General features: G+C 51.7%; 1 protein-coding gene and 1 pseudogene across 1 annotated transcript; one reads left to right on the top strand and one right to left on the bottom strand.

Moving 5' to 3' along the window:
* The first annotated feature begins 6,250 nt into the window (after positions 1 to 6,250).
* Positions 6,251 to 20,130, top strand: part of LOC133629191 (DNA-(apurinic or apyrimidinic site) endonuclease-like) — a 150,586-nt pseudogene continuing 136,706 nt past the window's right edge.
* LOC133629193 (protein NDRG2-like) lies at positions 14,647 to 18,021 on the bottom strand. The gene is made up of 6 exons (XM_062019854.1): positions 18,011 to 18,021; positions 16,941 to 16,992; positions 16,788 to 16,835; positions 16,201 to 16,231; positions 16,020 to 16,076; positions 14,647 to 14,846 (listed from the first exon to the last, which is right to left on the bottom strand). The coding sequence occupies exons 1-6, from the start codon at positions 18,019 to 18,021 to the stop codon at positions 14,710 to 14,712; spliced, it is 336 nt and encodes a 111-aa protein (XP_061875838.1). The 3' UTR covers positions 14,647 to 14,709.

Below are 20,130 nucleotides of genomic sequence, written 5' to 3'. Positions count from 1 at the left end.
CCTTGGGGTAGCCGTGTCCATGTTAACTGCACCTTGCATCCTGTTTGGGGGCTTTCCCACTCAAAAGCAAATAGTTTATGACTTTCCTTTTCCAAAGGGATACAAAAGAAAGTATCTTTTAAATCAAGCACTATAAACCACTGATCATTTTCTCTCAGAGCTGTGAGTAAGGTATATAGATTTGCTACAACTGGATGTGTATCTTTCACAATCTGATTTATGGGCCTTAAGTCCTGAACTAACCTATACTCTCCATTCAATTTCCGTACTGGTAAAATAGGTGTGTTATCCTCTGACTGACATTCTTCTAGAATTTGATATTTCAGAAATTTGTCAATTGGTACTTTTAATCCTTGTTTTGCCTCAGGTTTTATTGGGTATTGTCTCACCCTGACCGATTTTACTTTTTTTTCATTTCAGTTTTTACTGGTTGTGTCAATTGTGATTTTCCTGGAATCTCAGTTTCCCACACCATTGGGATCGCTGCATTCTCCACTTCTGGAGGTAATTCTAGCACCTTTAGTTTTTCTTTTATCATCAATATTTGTCCTGTCTTTGATGCAAATATTTTTAGTAACAAGTCTCCATTTTCAAAGACAATTTGTGCATTTAATTTAGACAACAAGTCCCTCCCCATCAGGGGTATGGGACATTCTGGAACATACAAAAATTCATATGTTATCACTTTATTGCCAAATTGTAAATTTAAGGGTTGCAAAAATGGACCATTTTCCTCTTTCCCTGTGGCTGCCGCAATATTTGCAGTTTCAGTTCCTATTGTGCCTCTACATGTATTTAAAACTGAATGCATTACTCCCATGTTTATATTGGGTTCTGTTCTCTGTTGGGTTTTTTTTTTCCTTTTTTTGGTGGGGTTTTTTTCCTCTTTTTTGTTTTTTTTTTATCTTTCTCACTTTATCTGGATGCTCCTTATAGTATTGACCAGTTGATTTTTTCTCAGAGAATTAAATCAGAAGGTGAGAAAGGCACTTTCATGTGTACTGGTTCACCCTGCCCAACCCCTTGCCTTAATGGGGCAATTATATGCTGTTTGATTTTAGAATTTAAGGGGATCTTTAAGGTGGTTATTAAATGAGTACAGCATTGAGTGCTCATGGACACCAATGAGGAAGATTCTGTGTCAGAGTCCTCATTTTTCCACATTACTACTATCTGGACAGGGCTGGGAGCCCTCCCTAGAACCAGCCCTCCGGGATATATCCTTGTCAGGTTGCTGGGTCCCTGTTCAGGTTCATGTTGGGGAGCGGGTAAGTGAGAGGGGGTGTATATATTGGAACAGATCTTCCCCCTTAAGGGTCAAATGTTTAAGACACATTTTTGCTGCAGTGCATGGGGAGCAATGGTTTTCAACCTTTTGCTTTTCTGCTGTGAGTGACATTACCCAATTTGTTCATTCAGATTAAAGTCCTCTGGAGAGCCTGTTCCAGTGCTTCACCTTCCTCTTCCGCGGACGTTTGACATCACAACACATCTGAACACTGCAACAGTGCTCTGTGACATCACAGGACGTGTGGGCCCTGTAACAGTGCTCTGTGACATCACAGCACTCCATGGCACTGTAAGAGTGTTCTGTGACATCACAGCACAAATGGACATTGTTACAGTGCTCTGTGACCTTACAGCACATCTGGGCACTTCAAGAGTTCTCTGTGACATCACATCTGGGAGCTGCAACATGGCTGTGTGATATTGCACCACATGTTGGTACTGCAACGGGGCTCTATCATTGTAGCACATGTGGGAATTGCAGAGAGGCTGTGTGATATCACAGCTCATCTGGGCACTGCTACAGTGCTCTGTGACATCACAGCACCTCTGGACGCTGCAACAGTGCTCCATGACATCACAACACATCTGGGTACTGCATCCAGGCTGTGTGACATCATAGAATCCTAGAGTGGTAGGGGTTGGAACGGACCATCAGAGATCATCTAGACCAACCCCCTCCTCCAGAATCAAGTTCACCTAGATCAGGTCGCACAGGAACGTGTCCAGGCTTATGCTGAAATCCTCCAAGGAAGGAGACTCCACAAGCCCTGTGGGCAGCCTGTTCCAGTGCTCCGTCTTCCTCTTCCGCGGACGTTTGACATCACAGCACAACTGAACACTGCAAGAGTGCTCTGTGACATCACAGCACAGGTGCGCACTGCAACAGGAGTGTGTAATACAACAGCCCATCTGGCCTTTGCAGCGGCACTGTGTGACATGACAGCACTTTTGGGCACTGTAGCAGTGCTCTACGACATCACGTCATATCTGGGCACTGAAACGGGTTTCTGTGGCATCACAGCAGACGTTGGCACTGCAACAGTCTCTGTGACATCACAGCACAACTAGGTACTGCAGCATGGCTGTGTGACATTGCAGGAGATGTGGGCATTGCAGAGGTTGTGCTGTGTGTATTGCATCACAGCACATCTGGGCACCACTACACTGCTCTGTGACATCATTGCTTATCTAGGCACTGGAATGGGGCTCTGTGACATCACATCACATCTGAACACTGCAGCAGTATTCTGTGACGTCACATCACCTTTGGGCACAGCAACAGTGCTGTGTGACATCACAGGACGTCTGGGCACTGTAGCAGTGCTCTAAGGCTTCACATAATATCTGGGCACTGAAACAGGACTCTCTGACATTACAGCACATCTGGGCACTGCAACAGTGCTCTATAACATCATATCTCAACTGCACACTGCTACAGTGCTCTGTGACATTACAAGACATCTGAGCACTCAATCACTGCTGTGATATATAACAGCATCACTAGGCACTGGAACGGTGCTCTGTGACATCACAGCACATCTGGGAAAGGCAGCAGTGCTCTGTGACATCACAGAACATGTGCACAGTGCAACAGGACTGTGTTACACAACAGCACATCTGGGCTTTGCAGCAGGGCTGTGTGACCTTACAGCACATCTGGGCACTGCAATAGTGCTCTGTGACATCACAGGACGTCTGGGCACTGGACACACACTGCTCTGAGACTTCACATAGTATCTGGGCACTGAAATGAGACTCTGTCATCACAGCAGACGTGGGCACTGCAACAGTGCTCTGAAACATCCTATCACAAGAGGACATTGCTACAGTGCCTGTGAGATCACAGCACAAGTGGGAACTGCAGTGGTACTCTGTGACATCACAGCACATCTGGGCACTGCAACAGTGCTCTGTGACATCATAGCACATCTGGGCCCTGCAACAGGGCTGTGTGACATCACAGCACATCTGGGCATTACAAGGGGGTGTGTGAAATCAGAGAACATCTAGGCACTACAACAGGACCGTGTGGCACAGCAGTACACGTGGGCATTGCAGAGGATGTGCGGTGTGCGTCGCATCACAGCACATCTGGGCAGTGCTACACTGCTCCGTGACATCATAGCATATCTAGGCACTGGAACGGGGCTGTAGGACATCACAGAAAATCTGGGCACTGCGACAACAGTGTTTGACATCACATCACATCCAGACACTGCCGTGGGGTTCTGCGACGTCCTAGTACTAGGCAGTGCAACAGTGCTCTGTGACATCACAGCACATCTGGGAAAGGCAACAGTACTCTGTGACATCATAAGACGTGTGCACTGCAATAGGACTGTGTAACGCAACAGCACATCTGGGCTTTGCAGCAGGGCTGTGTGATACGACAGCACATCTGGGCACTGCAATAGTGCTCTGTGACATCACAGGATGTCTGAACACTGGACACACAGTGCTCTGAGATTTCACATAGTATCTGGGCACTGAAATGAGACTCTGTGACATCACAGCAGATGTGGGCATGGCAACAGTTCTCTATAACATCACATCACCTCTGGATGCTGCAACAGTGCTCTGTGACATCACAGCACATCTGGGTACTGCATCTAGACTGTGTGACATCATAGAATCCTAGAGTGGTAGGGGTTGGAAGGGACCATTAGAGATCATCTAGACCAACTCTTTCCCCCAGAATTCAGTTCACCTAGATCAGGTCGCACAAGAACGTGTCCAGGCTTGTGCTGAAATCCTCCAAGGAAGGAGACTCCACAAGCCCTCTGGGCAGCCTGTTCTGCAGGGTTTCTTTTTCTTTGTGCAGGGGTTCTTCTTTGTTGCGTGAAACGGGAGTGACCAGACACCAATCTGATGTGCATCAGCTCCAATTTATTGTCACATCATCATCACTTATATACCTTTTCCAAATGCTGTGTATGTGCTACAATATATGGCAAATAGTTAATACTAAGCATCACGCACTATGCATAAGGCCTCAAAGTTTCATTTTGGTAACAACTTAAACACCAACCTCACTGTGTTTAAACACCATCCTTATTGTGCATAAAACATCAGCCTTATTGTGTCTAAAATATCACCCCATCTGTTCGGCCTTCAGTTAGTTTTCTCTCACACTATGGTTATGCTTACCTTACGTTTAGTTACCTTTATATTATTGTTAGTTACATATGTTACCATTTATTAGTCAAGTACAGTCAATCATACAATGCTAAATTGAATGCTATATTCAGTCCTCTAACAACGCTTGGTTTAATGTCCTGTCCTATCTTCTTGCTTTGACCTTGTTTCTGTTACAATCTGCTGTTTCGGTTTTCCCCTTGCTCAAGCTTGCTATGGATGTGGACGAGGAGGTGCAAGCCGGTCCATCACAACTTTATCCGTCCATAATTAACCTCAACTCCCATTGAAAAAATACAAACTGTCGGTAGAAGTTATACCACTGCGTATGAGAGCTACTAGAAAGCAGGAAGGAAGACCCCAGCTACAGTTGTACGTAGGTCCCACTGTAGACTATCAGCCAGCACTGTGTCCCATTTGCAGCTGCTTTCCTGTGGGAGCTATCTTCAGTCCCACTCCTTTGGACTGCTCAGCTCCCATTGAAAAAATACATGTTGTCGGTTAAGTTATACCACTGCGTATGGGAGCTACAAGAAAGCAGGAAGGCAGATCCCAGCTACAGTAGTAAGTAGGTCCCCATGCAGTCTATCAGCCAGCACGGTGTCATATTTGCAGCTGCTTTCGTTTGGGAGCTATCTTCAATCCCACACTCTTTTTCTCCTCATCTCCCATTGAAAAAATACATGTTGTCGGTTAAGTTATAGACTTATAGAGGATGAGAGGTGCCAGTATAAACCAGTACGGACCAGTACGGGCCTGGTGGGGCTCCCAGTAACTCCCAGATACCCCCAAACCACCTCTCAGTCCCTTCCAGTAGCTCCAAGCAGCTCCCAGTAACCCAGAACCCCCTCTCAGTAGCTTCCAGTAACTCCAAAGCCCCTCCCAGTAGCTCCAAGGAGCTCCCAGTCAACCCAAAACCCCCTCCCAGTAACTCGCAGTGACTCCCAGTAGCTCCCAGTAACACCCAGTGACCCACAACCCCTCTCCCAGTAACTCCCAGTTTTTCCCAGTAGCTCCCAGTGACTCCCAGTAACACCCAGTGACCCACAACCCCCTCCCAGTAGCTCCCAGTAACTCCCAGTGACCTCAAACCCCCTCTCAGTGACTCCCAGTAGCTCCCAGTGACCCCCAGTGACCCCAAACCTCCTCCCAGTGACTCCCAGTTGCTCCCAGTGACTCCCAGTGACCCCCAAACCCCCTCTCAGTCCCTCCCAGTAGCTTCCAGTTTCTCCCAGTGACACCAAACCCCCTCCCAGTCCCTCCCAGTAGCTCCCAGTGACCCACAAACCCCCTCCCAGTCCCTCCCAGTAGCTCCCAGTGACCCACAAACCCACTCCCAGTCCCTCCCAGTTGCTCCCAGTAACTCCCAGTGACCCACAAACCCCCTCCCAGTGACTCTCAGTGACCCCAATCCCCCTCCCAGTAACTCCCAGTAGCTCCCAGTAACTCCCAGTGACCCCAACCCCCCCAAACCACCCCAATCCTCTTCCCAGTCCCTCCCAGTAACTCCCAGTGCCCTCCCAGTATAAACCATACCATCAAGTGCCCCAAAACCACCCCAAATCCCCCTTAAACCACCCCAAAACCACCCCAAACCTCCCCAAACCACCCCAAACCCACCCCAACCCCCCTTCCCAGTCCCTCCCAGTAACTCCCAGTGCCCTCCCAGTACAAACCAGTACCGTCAAATGCCCCAAAACCACTCCAAATCCCCCTTAAACCACCCCAAAACCACCCCAAACCACCCCAACCCCCCCAAACCACCCCAACCCCCTTCCCAGTCCCTCCCAGTAAGTTCCAGTGGCCTCCCAGTTTCTCCCAGTGACCTGTACGTCCCCCCCCCCCGCCCCGGGACACGACGGAAGACGGGCGAAGGTTCAACTTCAAGGTGACGTCGTGGAACGTGGACGGTCTCAGGGCCTGGGTGAAGAAAGGAGGCCTGGAGGTGGGTTAAACTGGGCTGAAACTGGGCCAGACTGGGGCGCCCCAGAGAAATGGGGCTGGAAAGGACCCAAAAAGGGGGGATTTTGACCCAAAAATGGGGTGAAAAAGGTTCAAAATGGCGGTTGAAATGAGGGAAAACGGGGCAAAATAGAGCCAAAATGAGGCCAAAATGGGTAAAAATGAGCCCAAAATGAAGCTAAAAATGGGTCTTGAAGTGGTTGAGAAGTTGGTTCAAAGGAAGGGAATGAAAATGGGCCAAAAATGAGGGATTTTGACCCAAAAATGGGGTGAAAAAGGCTCAAAATGGCGGCTGAAATGAGGTAAAATTGGGAAAATGGAGCCAAAATGAGGCCAAAATGGGTCAAAATGAGCTCAAAATGGAGCTGAAAATGGGTCTTGAAGTGGTTGAGAAGTTGGTTCAAAGGAAGGGAATGAAAATGGGCCAAAAATGAGGGATTTTGACCCAAAAATGGGGTGAAAAAGGCTCAAAATGGCGGCTGAAATGGGCCTGAAATGAGGTAAAATTGGGCAAAATGAGGCCAAAATGGGTCAAAATGGGTCAAAAGGAGCCCAAAATGGAGCTGAAAATGGGTCTTGAAGTGGTTGAGAAGTTGGTTCAAAGGAAGGGAATGAAAATGGGCCAAAAATGAGGGATTTTGACCCAAAAATGGGGTGAAAAAGGCTCAAAATGGGCCCAAAATCAGCCTGAAATGAGGTAAAATTGGGCAAAATGAGGCTAAAATGGGTCAAAATGAGCCCAAAACGGAGCTGAAAATGAAACTGAAAATGATTAAAAAATTGGTTAAAGAATGGAACTTAAAATGAGCCAAAAATGGCCCAAAATAACCCCAAAATGCCTCAAAATGGCTCCAACAAAGGCCTAAAAATGGTGCCTGAAATGGATGAAAAAAGCCTTAAAAACACTTAAAAGTGACTCAAAATCACTCAAAATGACCCAAAATGACCCAGAAAAACCTCTTAAACACAGATTCGAAGAAATTACTCAAAAAATGACCCAAAAGTGCCTCAGAACGACCCAAAAATGCCTCAAAAACCCAACACAAAATGGCGCCAGAAATGGATGCAAAAAGGCCTTAAAAAACCACTTAAAAGTGACTCAAAATGACCCAAAATGACACCAAAAAACCTCTTAAACACAGGTCCAAAGAAATGTGTCAAAAAATGACCCAAAAGTTCCTCAGAATGACCCAAAAATGCCTCAGAATGACCCCCCACAAAGAGACACAAAATGGCGCCTGAAATGGATGCAAAAAGGGCTTAAAAAAACACTTAAAAGTGACTCAAAATCATTCAAAATGACCCAAAATGACCCAAAAACATCTCTTAAACACAGATTCAAGGAAATTACTCAAAAAATGACCCAAAAGTGCCTCAGAACGACCCAAAATTGCCTCAGAAACTCCTCACAAAGAGACACAAAATGGCGCCAGAAATGGATGAAAAAGGCCCTAAAAAACCACATAAAGTGACTCAAAATCACTCAAAAAGACCCAAAATGACCCAAAAAAACCTCTTAAACACAGATCCAAAGAAATGACTCAGAAAATGACCCAAAAGTGCCTCAGAACGACCCAAAAATGCCTCAAAACCCCCCCATGAAATGGCGCCCGCCAAGAGACTCAACATGACGCCTGAAACGGGCTCAAAACGGCCCCGAAACCGCCTCAAACTGCCCCAAAACTTCCCTTTCCCCCCCCCCCAGTGGGTCCAGGCTGATGCCCCTGACGTCCTTTGCCTCCAGGAGACCAAATGTGGGGCCGAGTCGGTGCCAGAGGAGCTGCAGAGCCTCGGGGCCTTCCCTCACCAGCACAGCCCCAGCGACCGGCCCAGCTACAGCGGCGTGGGGCTGCTCAGCAGGACCAAACCCCTGGCTGTCACCTATGGCATGGGTGAGTAGCCAAAGCTGGGGCGCTGCTGGCCGTTTCCAGGCCCTGGCTGGCTGCCACAGGCTCGCGGGAGACATTTTGAGGCCTTCGGTGGCCATTTGGGGCCTTCAGGAGCCATTTTGAGGCCTTAAGTGGCCATTTGGGGCCTTAAGTGGCCATTTGGGGGTCTCAGGAGGCATTTTGAGGCCTTAAGTGGCCATTTGGGGCCTTAAGTAGCCATTTTGAGGCCTTAAGTGGCCATTTTGAGGCCTTAAGTGGCCATTTGGGGCCTTCAGTGGCCATTTTCAGGCCTTAAGTGGCCATTTGGGGCTCTCAGGAGCCATTTTGAGGCCTTAAGTGGCCATTTGGGGCTCTTAATGGCCACCAGAAGCTCTCAGGAGCCATTTTGAGGCCTTAAGTGGCCATTTGGGGCCCTTCAGTGGCCATTAAAGCCACGAAAATGACGTTTTAGGCCTCTAAAGTCTCTTTTTAGGTCTCTAAAGTGACTCTTTAGGCCAGTAAAATGACTTTTTAGGCCAAAAAGTGACTTTTTGGGCCTCTAAATTGACTTTTTGGCCAGTAAAGTGACTTTTTAGGCCTCTAAAGTCCATTTTTCGGCCTCTAAAGCACCCTTTTGACCTCTAAAGTGACTTTTTAGGCCTCTAAAGCCCCTTTTTGGGCAACAAAAAGACTTTTTGAGCCATTAAAGTGACTCTTTAGACCTCTAAACTCTCTTTTTAGCTACTAAAGTGTCTTTTTAGGCCTCTAAAGTGACTTTTGGGACACTACAGTGACTTTTTGGCTACAAAAGAGACTTTTTAGGCCTCTAGAGCCCCTTTTTGGCCACTAAAGTGACTTTCTGTGCCTCTAAAGTCCATTTTTGTGCCACTCAAGTGAATTTTTGACCTCTAAAGTGACTTTTTAGGCCCCTAAAGCCCCTTTTTGACCTCCTAAGTGACTTTTTAGGCCTCTAAAGTGACTTTTTGGGCCTCTAAAGGGACTTTTTGGCCACTAAAGTGACTTTTCGGGCCTCTCAAGCCCGTTTTTGACCTCTAAAGTGACTTTTTGGGCCTCTAAAGCCCCTTTTTAGGCCTCTAAATGTCTTTTTAGGCCATTAAAGTCTCTTTTGGCTACGAAAGTGACTTTTTAGACCTCTAAACTCCCTTTTTGAGCTACTAAAGCCCATTTTTAACCTCTAAAGCCCCTTTTTGGGCCACTAAAGTGACTTTTTTGGCCACTAAAGGACCTTTTTGGCTACTAAAGTGACTTTTTGAGCCACTAAAGTGTAGTTTTAGGCCACTGGACCCCATTTTTGACCTCTAAAGTGACTTTTTGAGCTGCTAAAGTGACTTTTTAGGCCTCTAAAGCCCCTTTTTGGCCACTAAAGTGACTTTTTGGGCCACTAAAGCCCCTTTTTGGGCCACTCAAGCCCCTTTTTGAGCCAATAAATCCCCTTCTTGACCTCTAAAGTGACTTTTTCGGCCTCTAAAGTCCCTTTTTAGGCCTCTAAAGTGACTTTTTGAGCCACTAAAGTGCCTTTTTAGGCCATTAAAGTTGATTCTTGAGGACTAAAGTGACTTTTTGGGCCTCTAGAGCCCCTTTTTGGGCCCCTAAAGCCCCTTTTTATCCCCGTCTGTGTGTCCCTTTGCCAGGTGACCCCGAGCTGGACGCCGAGGGTGCGTGCTGACGGCCGAGTTCCCTGTCCTGCGCGTCGTCTGCGTCTACGTGCCCAACTCCGGGTGAGGCCTGGGCCGCCTGAGCTTCCGGCAGGCCTGGGACGAGCGCTTCTGCTCCTTCGTGTCCCAGCTGGACCGGTCCAAACCGGTCGCCATCTGCGGCGACCTCAACGTCGCCCACCAGCCCTTGGACCTGAGGAACCCGTCGGGGAACAAGAGGAGCCCCTGGTTCACGCGGGAGGAGAGGGAGGCATTCAGGGAGCTGCTGGGGGCGGGCTTCCTTGACAGCTTCCGGGTGTTTAACCCCTCGCTGCCCAACGCCTTCACCTTCTGGACCTACCTGAGCGGGGCCAGGGTCAGGAACGTGGGCTGGAGGCTGGATTACTGCCTGTGGTCCCAGAGGGGCAGGAAGGATCTGTGCGACAGCAGGATCGAGCAGTGGGCCCAGGGCAGCATCACTGTCCCGTGGGGATCTACCTGGCGCTGGAGGGGGCAGGCTGAGGGGCAAAAATGGGGCGGGAATGGGGCAAAAATGGGTCAAAATGGAGGGAAATGGGGGGAAATGGGGCAGAAATAGGGGGAAATGGGGTGGAAATGGGGCAGAAATGGGGCAAAATGGGGGGAAATGGCTCAAAAATGGCTGAAAATGGGGGGAAATGGGTAAAAAATGGCTGAAAGTGGGATAAAATTGGAGGATAATGGAATAAATGGGTCAAAAATGGGTCAAAATGGGTAAAAAATGGGGGAAAATGGAATAAATGGGGTCAAAAATGGGTCCAAAATGGGGGGAAATGGGTCGAAATGGGTCAAAAATGGGTCAAAATGCATCAAAAATGGGATAAAACTGGGAGATACTGGGATAAATGGGGGGAAATGGGTCGAAAATGAGTCAGAAATGGCTGAAAATGGAGGGAAATGGGTCAAAAATGGGGGGAAATGGGTCGAAAATGGGTCAAATGGCTCAAAATGGGTCAAAAAAGGGGGGAAATGGGTCAAAAATGGCTGACAGTGGGATAAAATTGGAGGCTAATGGAATAAATGGGTCAAAAATGGGTCAAAATGGGTAAAAAATGGGGGAAAATGGAATAAATGGGGTCAAAAATGGGTCAAAAATGGGGAGAATGGGTCGAAATGGGTCAAAAATGGGTCAAAAATGGGTCAAAAATGGCTGAAAGTGGGATAAAATTGGAGGATAATGGAATAAATGGGTCAAAAATGGGTCCAAATGGGTCAAAAATGGGTCAAAATGGGTCAAAAATGGCTGAAAGTGGGATAAAATTGGGGGATAATGGAATAAATGGGGTCAAAATGGGTAAAAATGGGTCAAAAATGGCTGAAAGTGGGATAAAATTGGGGGACAATGAGATAAATGGGGTCAAAAGGGGTGAAAGGTGTGTGAGAGGTGAGTGCGGACAGCGTGCCCCGCCGTAAGCGAGGTCAGGGCCAGGAACGTGGGCTGGAGGCTGGGGAAATGGGTCGAAAATGGGGTGAAATGGGGCAAAAATGCGTCAAAATGGGGGAAAATGGCTGAAAATGGGGGGAAATGGGTCAAAATTTGAGGCAAAAATGGGGGGAAATGGGGCAAAAATGGGTCAAAATGGGGGGAAATGGGTCGAAAATGGGTAAAAATGGCTGAAAATGGGGTGAAATGGGTCGAAATGGGTCAAAAATGGCTGAAAATGAGATAAAATTGGAGGATAATGCAATAAATGGGGTTAAAATGGGTCAAAAATGGGGTAAAATGGGTGAAGAACGGGGGGAAATGGGTCTAAATGGGTAAAAAATGGCTGAAAGTGGGATAAAATTGGAGGATAATGCAAGAAATGGGTAAAAAATGAGTCAAAATGGGTAAAAAATGGCTGAAAGTGGGATAAAATTGGGGGTTAATGGAATAAATGGGGTAAAAAATGGGTCAAAATGGGTCAAAACTGGCTGAAAATGGGATAAAATTGGGGGATAATGGAATAAATGGGTCAAAAATGGGTCAAAACTGGCTGAAAGTGGGATAAAAAACCAAAACCCCTTCCCAGTCCCTCACAGTTCCCTTCAATTTGTCCCAGTCCCCTCCCAATTGATCCCAGTCCCCTCCCAGTTCCCTCCCAGTTCATCCCAGTTGCTCCCAGTTCCCTCCAGTTCCCCTCAGTTCCCTCCCAGTTGCTCCCAGTTCCCTCCAGTTCCCCTCAGTTCCCTCCCAGTTCATCCCAGTCCCCTCCCAGTTCCCTCCAGTTCCCCTCAGTTCCCTCCCAGTTCATCCCAGTCCCCTCCCAGTTGCTCCCAGTTCCCTCCCAGCTCATCCCAGTTGCTCCCAGTTCCCTCCTAGTTGCTCCCAGTCCCTCCCAGTTGCTCCCAGTCCCTCCCAGTGCCCTCTCAGCTCATCCCAGTTGCTCCCAGTTCCCTCTCAGTGCCCTCCCAGTTCGTCCCAGTTCCCTCCCAGCTCATCCCCGTCCCTCCCCAGTTCCCTCCCCAGTTCATCCCAGTTCCCTCCCATTCTCCCCCTCCCGCCCCCCAGACGCCGCTCCACCTCTCAGCCAATCATCTCTCTTTAGTCCCGTTGCCGGGCAGACTCCACGCCCGTAGCAACCAATCAGTGCTCGGCGCCCTCCTCTCTCCGTCCAATCAGCGCCTGTGGCCGCGCTCAGGAGCAGGAGCCACTCCCAGTTGCCTCCCAGTTGCCTCCCAGTGCCAAAGGTCAGAGTCTGGGTAGGCCGCACATCCATTCTGAGGGGAAAAGTGGGGGTTTGGGGCAATTTGGGGGGATAAAATGAGCTTTTGTGGCAATTCTGAGGGGAAAAGTGGGGTTTTGGAGGAGTTTTGAGGTGAAAAGTGAGGTTTTGGAGCAATTCTGAGGGGAAAAGTGGGGTTTTGGAGGAGTTTTGAGGGGAAAGGTGGGGGTTTGGGGTGTTTCTGAGGGGAAAAGTGGGGTTTTGAGGGGAAATGTGAGGTTTTTGGGGCAATTTAGGGGGATAAAATGAGGTTTTGGGGTATTTCTGAGGGATAAAATGAGGGTTTGTGGCAATTCTGAGGGGAAAAGTGGGGTTTTGGGGTATTTCTGAGGGGAAAAGTGTGATTTGAGTGACATTTTGAGGGCAAAAGTGAGGTTTTGGGGTATTTCTGAGGAATAAAATGAGGGTTTGGGGTAATTCTGAGGGGAAAAGTGGGGGTTTGGTGGAGTTTTGAGGGGAAAAGTGGGGTTTTGGGGTATTTATGAGGGGAAAAGTGTGATTTGGGTAAAGTTTTGAGTGGAAAAGTGAGGTTTTGGGCTATTTCTGAGGGATAAAATGAGGTTTTGGGGCAATTTGAGGGGATAAAATGAGGGTTTGGGACAATTCTGAGGGGAAAAGTGTGATTTAGGTAAAGTTTTGAGTGGAAAAGTGAGGTTTTGGGCTATTTCTGAGGGATAAAACGAGGTTTTGGGGCAATTCTGAGAGGAAATGTGGGGTTTTGAGGGGAAAAGTGAGGTTTTGGGGCAATTTTGGGGGATAAAATGAGGACTTGGGGCAATTCTGAGGGGAAAAGTAGGGTTTGGGTGGAGTTTTGAGGTGAAAAGTGGGGTTTTGAGGCATTTCCGAGAGGAAAAAGTGAGGTTTTGGTGCAACTTGGTGTGTAAGAGTTCCAGTTTGGTGGGGTTTGGATGCAAGAGTCTCCCCAGTCCATCCCAGTTCAACCCAGTTGACACACAGGAGTGGCGGCTTTTATTGAGTGGCGGAAGGATCCGCGGGGAAAGGAGCCAAACCTCGTTGGTGGAGGGATCCCATTGGGGCACATCTAGATCCAGCTCTGGGGGAGAAGGATCCTCCAAACCCCCTCCCAGTAGCTCCCGGTAACCCCCAAACCCCCTCCCAGTAACTACCAGTAGCTCCCAGTTACCCCAAACTCCCTCCCAGTAGCCCCCAGTTACCCCAAACCCCCTCCCAGTAACTCCCAGTAGCCCCTAAAGCCCCTCCCAGTAGCTCCCAGTTACCCCAAACCCCCTCCCAGTAACTCCCAGTTACCCCAAACCCCTCCCAGTAAATCCCAGTAACCTCAAACCTCTTCCCAGTAGCTACCAGTAAGCTCCAGACCCCTTCCCACTAATTCCCAGTAGCTCCCAGTAACTCTCAGTTACCCCCAAACCCCCTCCCAGTAGCTCCCAGTAACCCCCAAACACCCTCCAGTGACTCCCAGTAACCCCCAAACCCCTCCAGTGACTCCCAGTAACTCCCAGTAACCCCCAACCCCCTCTCAGTCTCTCCCAGTAACCCCCAAACACCCTCCAGTGACTCCCAGTAACTCCCAGTAACCCCCAAACACCCTCCAGTGACTCCCAGTAACCCCCAAACCCCTCTAGTGACTCCCAGTAACTCCCAGTAACCCCCAACCCCCTCTCAGTCTCTCCCAGTAACCCCCAAATACCCTCCAGTGACTCCCAGTAACCCCCAAATCCCCTCCCAGTCGCTCCCAGTCCCTCCCAGTAACCCCCAAACCCCCTATCAGTGACTCCCAGTAACCCCCAACTCCCTCCCAGTCGCTCCCAGTAACCCCAAACCCCCTCCCAGTCGCTCCCAGTCCCTCCCACTAACCCCCAACCCCCCTCCCAGTAACTCCCAGTGCCCCTCCCGTCTAGATCCGGCCGTCGGACGTTGCGCGGAAGGATCCGATCGCCTAAGCGGCGGCGGAAGGACCCGAGAGGTGACGGAAACACCCGAGAGGTGACGGAAACACCCGAGAGGTGACGGAAGGAGCCGAAGCGCCGCCGGGTTCGGTTCGGGCGGTCCCTCCGTTACCGGGGCAGGGGCGGATCAAGGGCTCCCGGGTGCTCCCCCGACGCTGCCGCGGGACAGGGTTCGGCTCCGGCCCCGTTCGCCTTCGGCCGAGCCGGAACTGGCGACCGAAGCGGTTCGGGACCGGGACAAGCGAGTCATGGTGGACGCGGCCACTGCCGGGAGGGGAGACGCCGCGCTTTAACCCCGCCCACCGCCCCCGCCTCGGCCAATCGGCGCGCGTCTGTCCGCGCCTCAGCCAATCAGATGGCGAGGCGCCGCGGAGCTTGGCCCCGCCCAGCTGCTGCACCGTTCCATTCAACCCAGGAAGGGGGGGGTGCGACTTAATTAATCGCTAATTAAAGGGTTAATTAAGGCGCGGGGGAAGGTCGTTAGGCTCCGAACACTTTCCCCCACCGTTAATTAGCTCCGCGGTGATTCTGGTGAATTAAGCCGCGAGGTGGTTAATTAAGCGCCCTCCTAATTAATTAGAACCACCCCCAACACAATTAACCACAAGTCCTCCCCATTAACACACCGCTGGCGTGTTAATTCCCCTTTAATCACTAATTAACGTATTAATTAGCCCCTGAAACAACTAAGCTCCTCTCCTAATTGATTAGACCCTTATTAATTAGCCAAGCCCTTCACTTAGTTAATTAGACCCCCCCACATCATTAGTGACGTTAATTAGCACACCACAGCGGCCTTACTCATTAACTAAGGCTTTAATTAACCCCTGAAGCTACTAATTCAGCTCCTTCCCTAACTAACCAGACCCTTATTAATTAGCCAAGTGTTTCTATTAATTAATTACTCCCCAACCAATGTCACTAATGATGTTAATTAGCAACCCAAAGCAGCCCTAAGTCCACTTAACACCTAATGAACCATTTAGTTAGCACCAGGAACAATTAGTTAAGCTCCTACCCAATTAATTAGACCCTTATTAATTAGCTGAGCCTGTCTCTTAATTAATTAGACCCCCACCCCCATCATTAACGATGTTAATTAGCAACCCAAAGCAGCCCTAAATCCATTTAACACCTAATGAACCACTTAGGAGCAATTAATTAAGCTCCTAACTAATTAATTAGACCCTTATTGATTAGCTGAGCCTGCCTCTTTATTAATTAGACCCCCACCCCTATCATTAACGATGTTAATTAGCACCCTACAGTGCATTAATGAGGTTAATTACCCCCCCCAAAGTGGTTCTAAGGCCATCTCATCATACATTAACCCTGCAATTAACCCCAAACCAACTAATTAAGCTCCTCCCTAATTGCCCACCCCCCCTTCATTAATTGCACTAATTAAGGCTGCTAATTAGCTCATTAGCCAGTCACTGTAGCCCATCCCCTGCACAAAGTACTTGAAGGTCTCGGTCAGCTTGGCTGGCTGCGGGGGGGGGGGCGTGGCCATGTGACGTCACAGGGGCGCGGCTTGGGCGTGGCCACTCCCCCTTCTCTGTCAGGCCACGCCCACGCCGTAAGCCACTCCCCCACATTCCCTTCCCCTTTAGCTGGGTGAGTTGGGGTTGGCCGCCCCCGTCTGCCATCTGGGGGGGGGCAAAGGGGGCACTGGGAGTTACTGGGAGAGACTGGGAAGGGGGGGTTGGGGGTGACTGGGAGGAGCTGGGAGGGGGTTTGGGGGTTACTGGAAAGGACTGGGAGGAGCTGGGAGGGGGTTTGGGGTTACTGGGAAGGACTGGGAGGAGCTGGGAGGGGGTTTGGGATATACTGGGACGGGCTGGGAGGGACTGGGAGAGGGTTCGGGCTCACTGGGAGGGACTGGGAGGAGGTGGGAGAGGTTTTGGGGGTCACTGGGAGGAGCTGGGAGGGGAGCTGGGGGTGACTGGGAGCTACTGGGAGTTACTGGGAGTCACTGGGAGACACTGGAGGGGGTTGGGGGTAACTGGGAGTTAGTGGGACTCACTGAGAGATACTGGGAGGGGGTTTGGGGGTCACTGGGAGTTACTGGGAGTCACTTGGAATGGATTTTGGGTAACTGGGAGTTACTGGGAGGGGGTTTGGGGGTTACTGGGAGTCACTGGGACGGGTTTGGGGGTCACTGGGAGGCACTGGGAGTGCCTGGGGTCAGAGGTCAAAGGTCACCTTGAGGAAGGAAGTTTGGGTCAGGTCGAGCTTGACAATACACTCCACCTGGGGGGGGGAGGGGCAAAGGGGAGAGGGCGGGGCTTAACGGGGTAATGGAGGGGTCACAGCGTGTGGCCACGACCCCACCCACCAACCCCACCCAAAACTCACCACGGCGTCCTCGTCGGGGGAGTTCTGACCAACCACCAAAAGCACGGGGCAGCTAGAGGGGTCAGGGGGTCACCACAGGGGTCACGGGGTAAACGGGAGGTCATGGGGTCACGGTGGGGTCACAGGGAGGTCACAGGGTCAGGGGGATGTCGTGGGGTCACGTAAGGCCATGGGGCAAGGAGGGGTGAAAGGGGCAAAAGGAGGTCATGAGGGCTCACAGAGGGGTCATGGAGGGGTCACCGGGAGGTCACGGGGTCATCGCAGGGTCACAGGATCAAGGGGAGGTCGTGGGGTCCTGTAGGGTCATGGGGCAATGGGGGGTTATGAGGGCGTCACACAATAAGGAGGGGTCACAGAGGGATCATGTGCGGTGATATAACTTAACCCACAACATGTATTTTTTCAGTTATACCACTGAGTATGGGAGCTACAAGAAAGCAGGAAGGCAGACCCCAGCTACAGTAGTAAGTAGGTCACCATGCAGTCTATCAGCCAGCACGGTGTCACATTTGCAGCTGCTTTCCTGTGGGAGCTATCTTCATACCCACTCACTTGGACTGCTCAGCTCCCTTTCAAATAACACATGCCCCCTCTTAACTTATACCACAGCGTATGGGAGCTGTGGAGAGGCCAGGTGTGTTTAACCCCTTCCCAGCCGTGGGGATCTGAGGCTGCAGCGCAGTGGCGCCAGCAGCCTGCAGTGAGTCACCCCTGACCTCTGACTCCTCCTGTGACCCCCTTGTGACCCCCGGTGACCCCAGGACCCCCCTTGACCCCTCCATGACCCATGACCCTTCATGACCCCTCTTACTCTCTGTGACCCCCATGACTCATCCAGGATCCCTTAGTGACCCCGATGACCCCTCCATGACCCTCCTATTCCCTCTGTGACCCCATGACCCCTCCATGACCCCATGACCTTTCTGTGACCCCTCATGACCCCCCCACGCCTCCTGTGACCCCACACATCCCCTATGACCCCCCCTTGCCCCTGTGACCCCTCTTTGCCCTATGACCCTATGTGACCCCATGACCTCTCCCTGACCCTGTGACCCCCTCCGTGACCCCACCGTGACCCCATGACCCTTCAATCACCGCACATGATCCCTCTGTGACCCCTCCTTATTGTGTGACGCCCTCATAACCCCCCATTGCCCCATGACCCTACATGACCCCACGACCTCCCCTTGATCCTGTGACCCTGCGATGACCCCGTGACCTCCCGGTGACCCCTCCATGACCCCTCTGTGAGCCCTCATGACCTCCTTTTGCCCCTTTCACCCCTCCTGGCCCCGTGGCCTTACGTGACCCCACGACATCCCCCTGACCCTGTGATTTCCCTGTGACCCCGCCGTGACCCCGTGACCTCCCGTTTACCCCGTGACCCCGTGGTGACCCCCTGACCCCTCTAGCTGCCCCGTGCTTTTGGTGGTCGGTGAGAACTCCCCCGACGAGGACGCCGTGGTGAGTTTTGGGTGGCGTTGGGGGGTGGGGGGCGTGGCCACACGCTGTGACCCCTCCATTACCCCGTTAAGCCCCGCCCTCTCCCCTTTGCCCCTCCCCATCCCAGGTGGAGTGTATTGTCAAGCTCGACCTGACCCAAACTTCCTTCCTCAAGGTGACCTTTGACCTCTGACCCCAGGCACTCCCAGTGCCTCCCATTGACCCCCAAACCTGTCCCAGTGACTCCCAGTAACCCCCAAACCCCCTCCCAGTAACTCCCAGTTACCCAAAATCCATTCCAAGTGACTCCCAGTAACTCCCAGTGACCCCCAAACCCCCTCCCAGTATCTCTCAGTGAGTCCCAGTGACTCCCAGTTACCCCTAACCCCCTCCAGTGTCTCCCAGTGACTCCCAGTAACTCCCAGTAGCTCCCAGTCACCCCCAGCTCCCCTCCCAGCTCCTCCTAGTGCCCCCAAAACCTCTCCCACCTCCTCCCAGTCCCTCCCAGTGAGCCCGAACCCTCTCCCAGTCCCTCCCAGCCCGTCCCAGTATATCCCAAACCCCCTCCCAGCTCCTCCCAGTCCTTCCCAGTAACCCCAAACCCCCTCCCAGCTCCTCCCAGTCCTTTCCAGTAACCCCCAAACCCCCTCGCAGTAACTCCCAGTCACCCCCAACCCCCCCCTTCCCAGTCCCTCCCAGTAACTCCCAGTGCCCCCTTTGCCCCCTCAGATGGCAGACAGGGGCGGCCAACCCCAACTCACCCAGGTAAAGGGGGGGGAATGTGGGGGGGTCGCTTACGGCGTGGGCGTGGCCAGACAGAGAAGGGGGAGTGGCCACGCCCAAGCCGCGCCCCTCTGTGACGCACGCCATCTGATTGGCTGAGGCGCGGACAGACGCGCGCCGATTGGCCGAGGCGGGGGCGGTGGGCGGGGTTAAAGCGCGGTGTCTCCCCTCCCGGCAGTGGCCGCGTCCACCATGACTCGCTTGTCCCGGTCCCGAACCACTTCGGTCGCCAGTTCCGGCTCGGCCGAAGGCGAACGGGGCCGGAGCCGAACCCTGTCCCGCGGCAGCGTCGGGGGAGGACCCGGGAGCCCTTGATCCGCCCCTGCCCCGGTAACGGAGGGACCGCCCGAACCGAACCCGGCGGCGCTTCGGCTCCTTCCGTCACCTCTCGGGTGTTTCCGTCACCTCTCGGGTGTTTCCGTCACCTCTCGGGTGTTTCCGCCGTCACCTCTCGGGTGTTTCCGCCGTCACCTCTCGGGTCCTTCCGCCGTCGCTTAGGCGATCGGATCCTTCCGCGCAACGTCCGACGGCCGGATCTAGACGGGAGGGGCACTGGGAGTTACTGGGAGGGGGGTTGGGGGTTAGTGGGAGGGACTGGGAGCGACTGGGAGGGGGTTTGGGGTTACTGGGAGTCACTGATAGGGGGTTTGGGAGTTACTGGGAGGGACTGGGAGGGACTGCGAGGGTGTTTGGGGGTTACTGGGAGCGACTCGGAGGGTGTTTGAGGGTTACTGGGAGGGGGTTTGGGGTTACTGGGAGGGGATTTGGGGTTACTGGGAGGGAGTGGGAGCGACTGGGAGGGGGTTTGGGGGTTACTGGGAGTCACTGGAGGGTATTTGGGGGTTACTGGGAGAGACTGAGAGGGCGTTGGGGGTTACTGGGAGTTACTGGGAGTCACTGGGAGGGACTTGGAGGGGTTTGGGGGTTACTGGGAGTCACTGGAGGGTGTTTGGGGGTTACTGGG

Source organism: Colius striatus, unplaced genomic scaffold (genome assembly GCF_028858725.1).
Source record: "Colius striatus isolate bColStr4 unplaced genomic scaffold, bColStr4.1.hap1 scaffold_34, whole genome shotgun sequence".
NCBI lineage: Eukaryota > Metazoa > Chordata > Aves > Coliiformes > Coliidae > Colius > Colius striatus.
This window is presented reverse-complemented; position numbering and strand designations above follow the sequence as displayed.

Coding starts and splice junctions, on each gene's coding strand:
- LOC133629193 (XM_062019854.1), bottom strand. Junction 16,077..16,200: donor GGGCGGCCAACCCCAACTCA/CCCAGCTAAAGG, acceptor CGCCCCCCCCCC/CGCAGCCAGCCAAGCTGACC. Junction 14,847..16,019: donor TGTGCAGGGGATGGGCTACA/GTGACTGGCTAA, acceptor CCCTCCCGGCAG/TGGCCGCGTCCACCATGACT.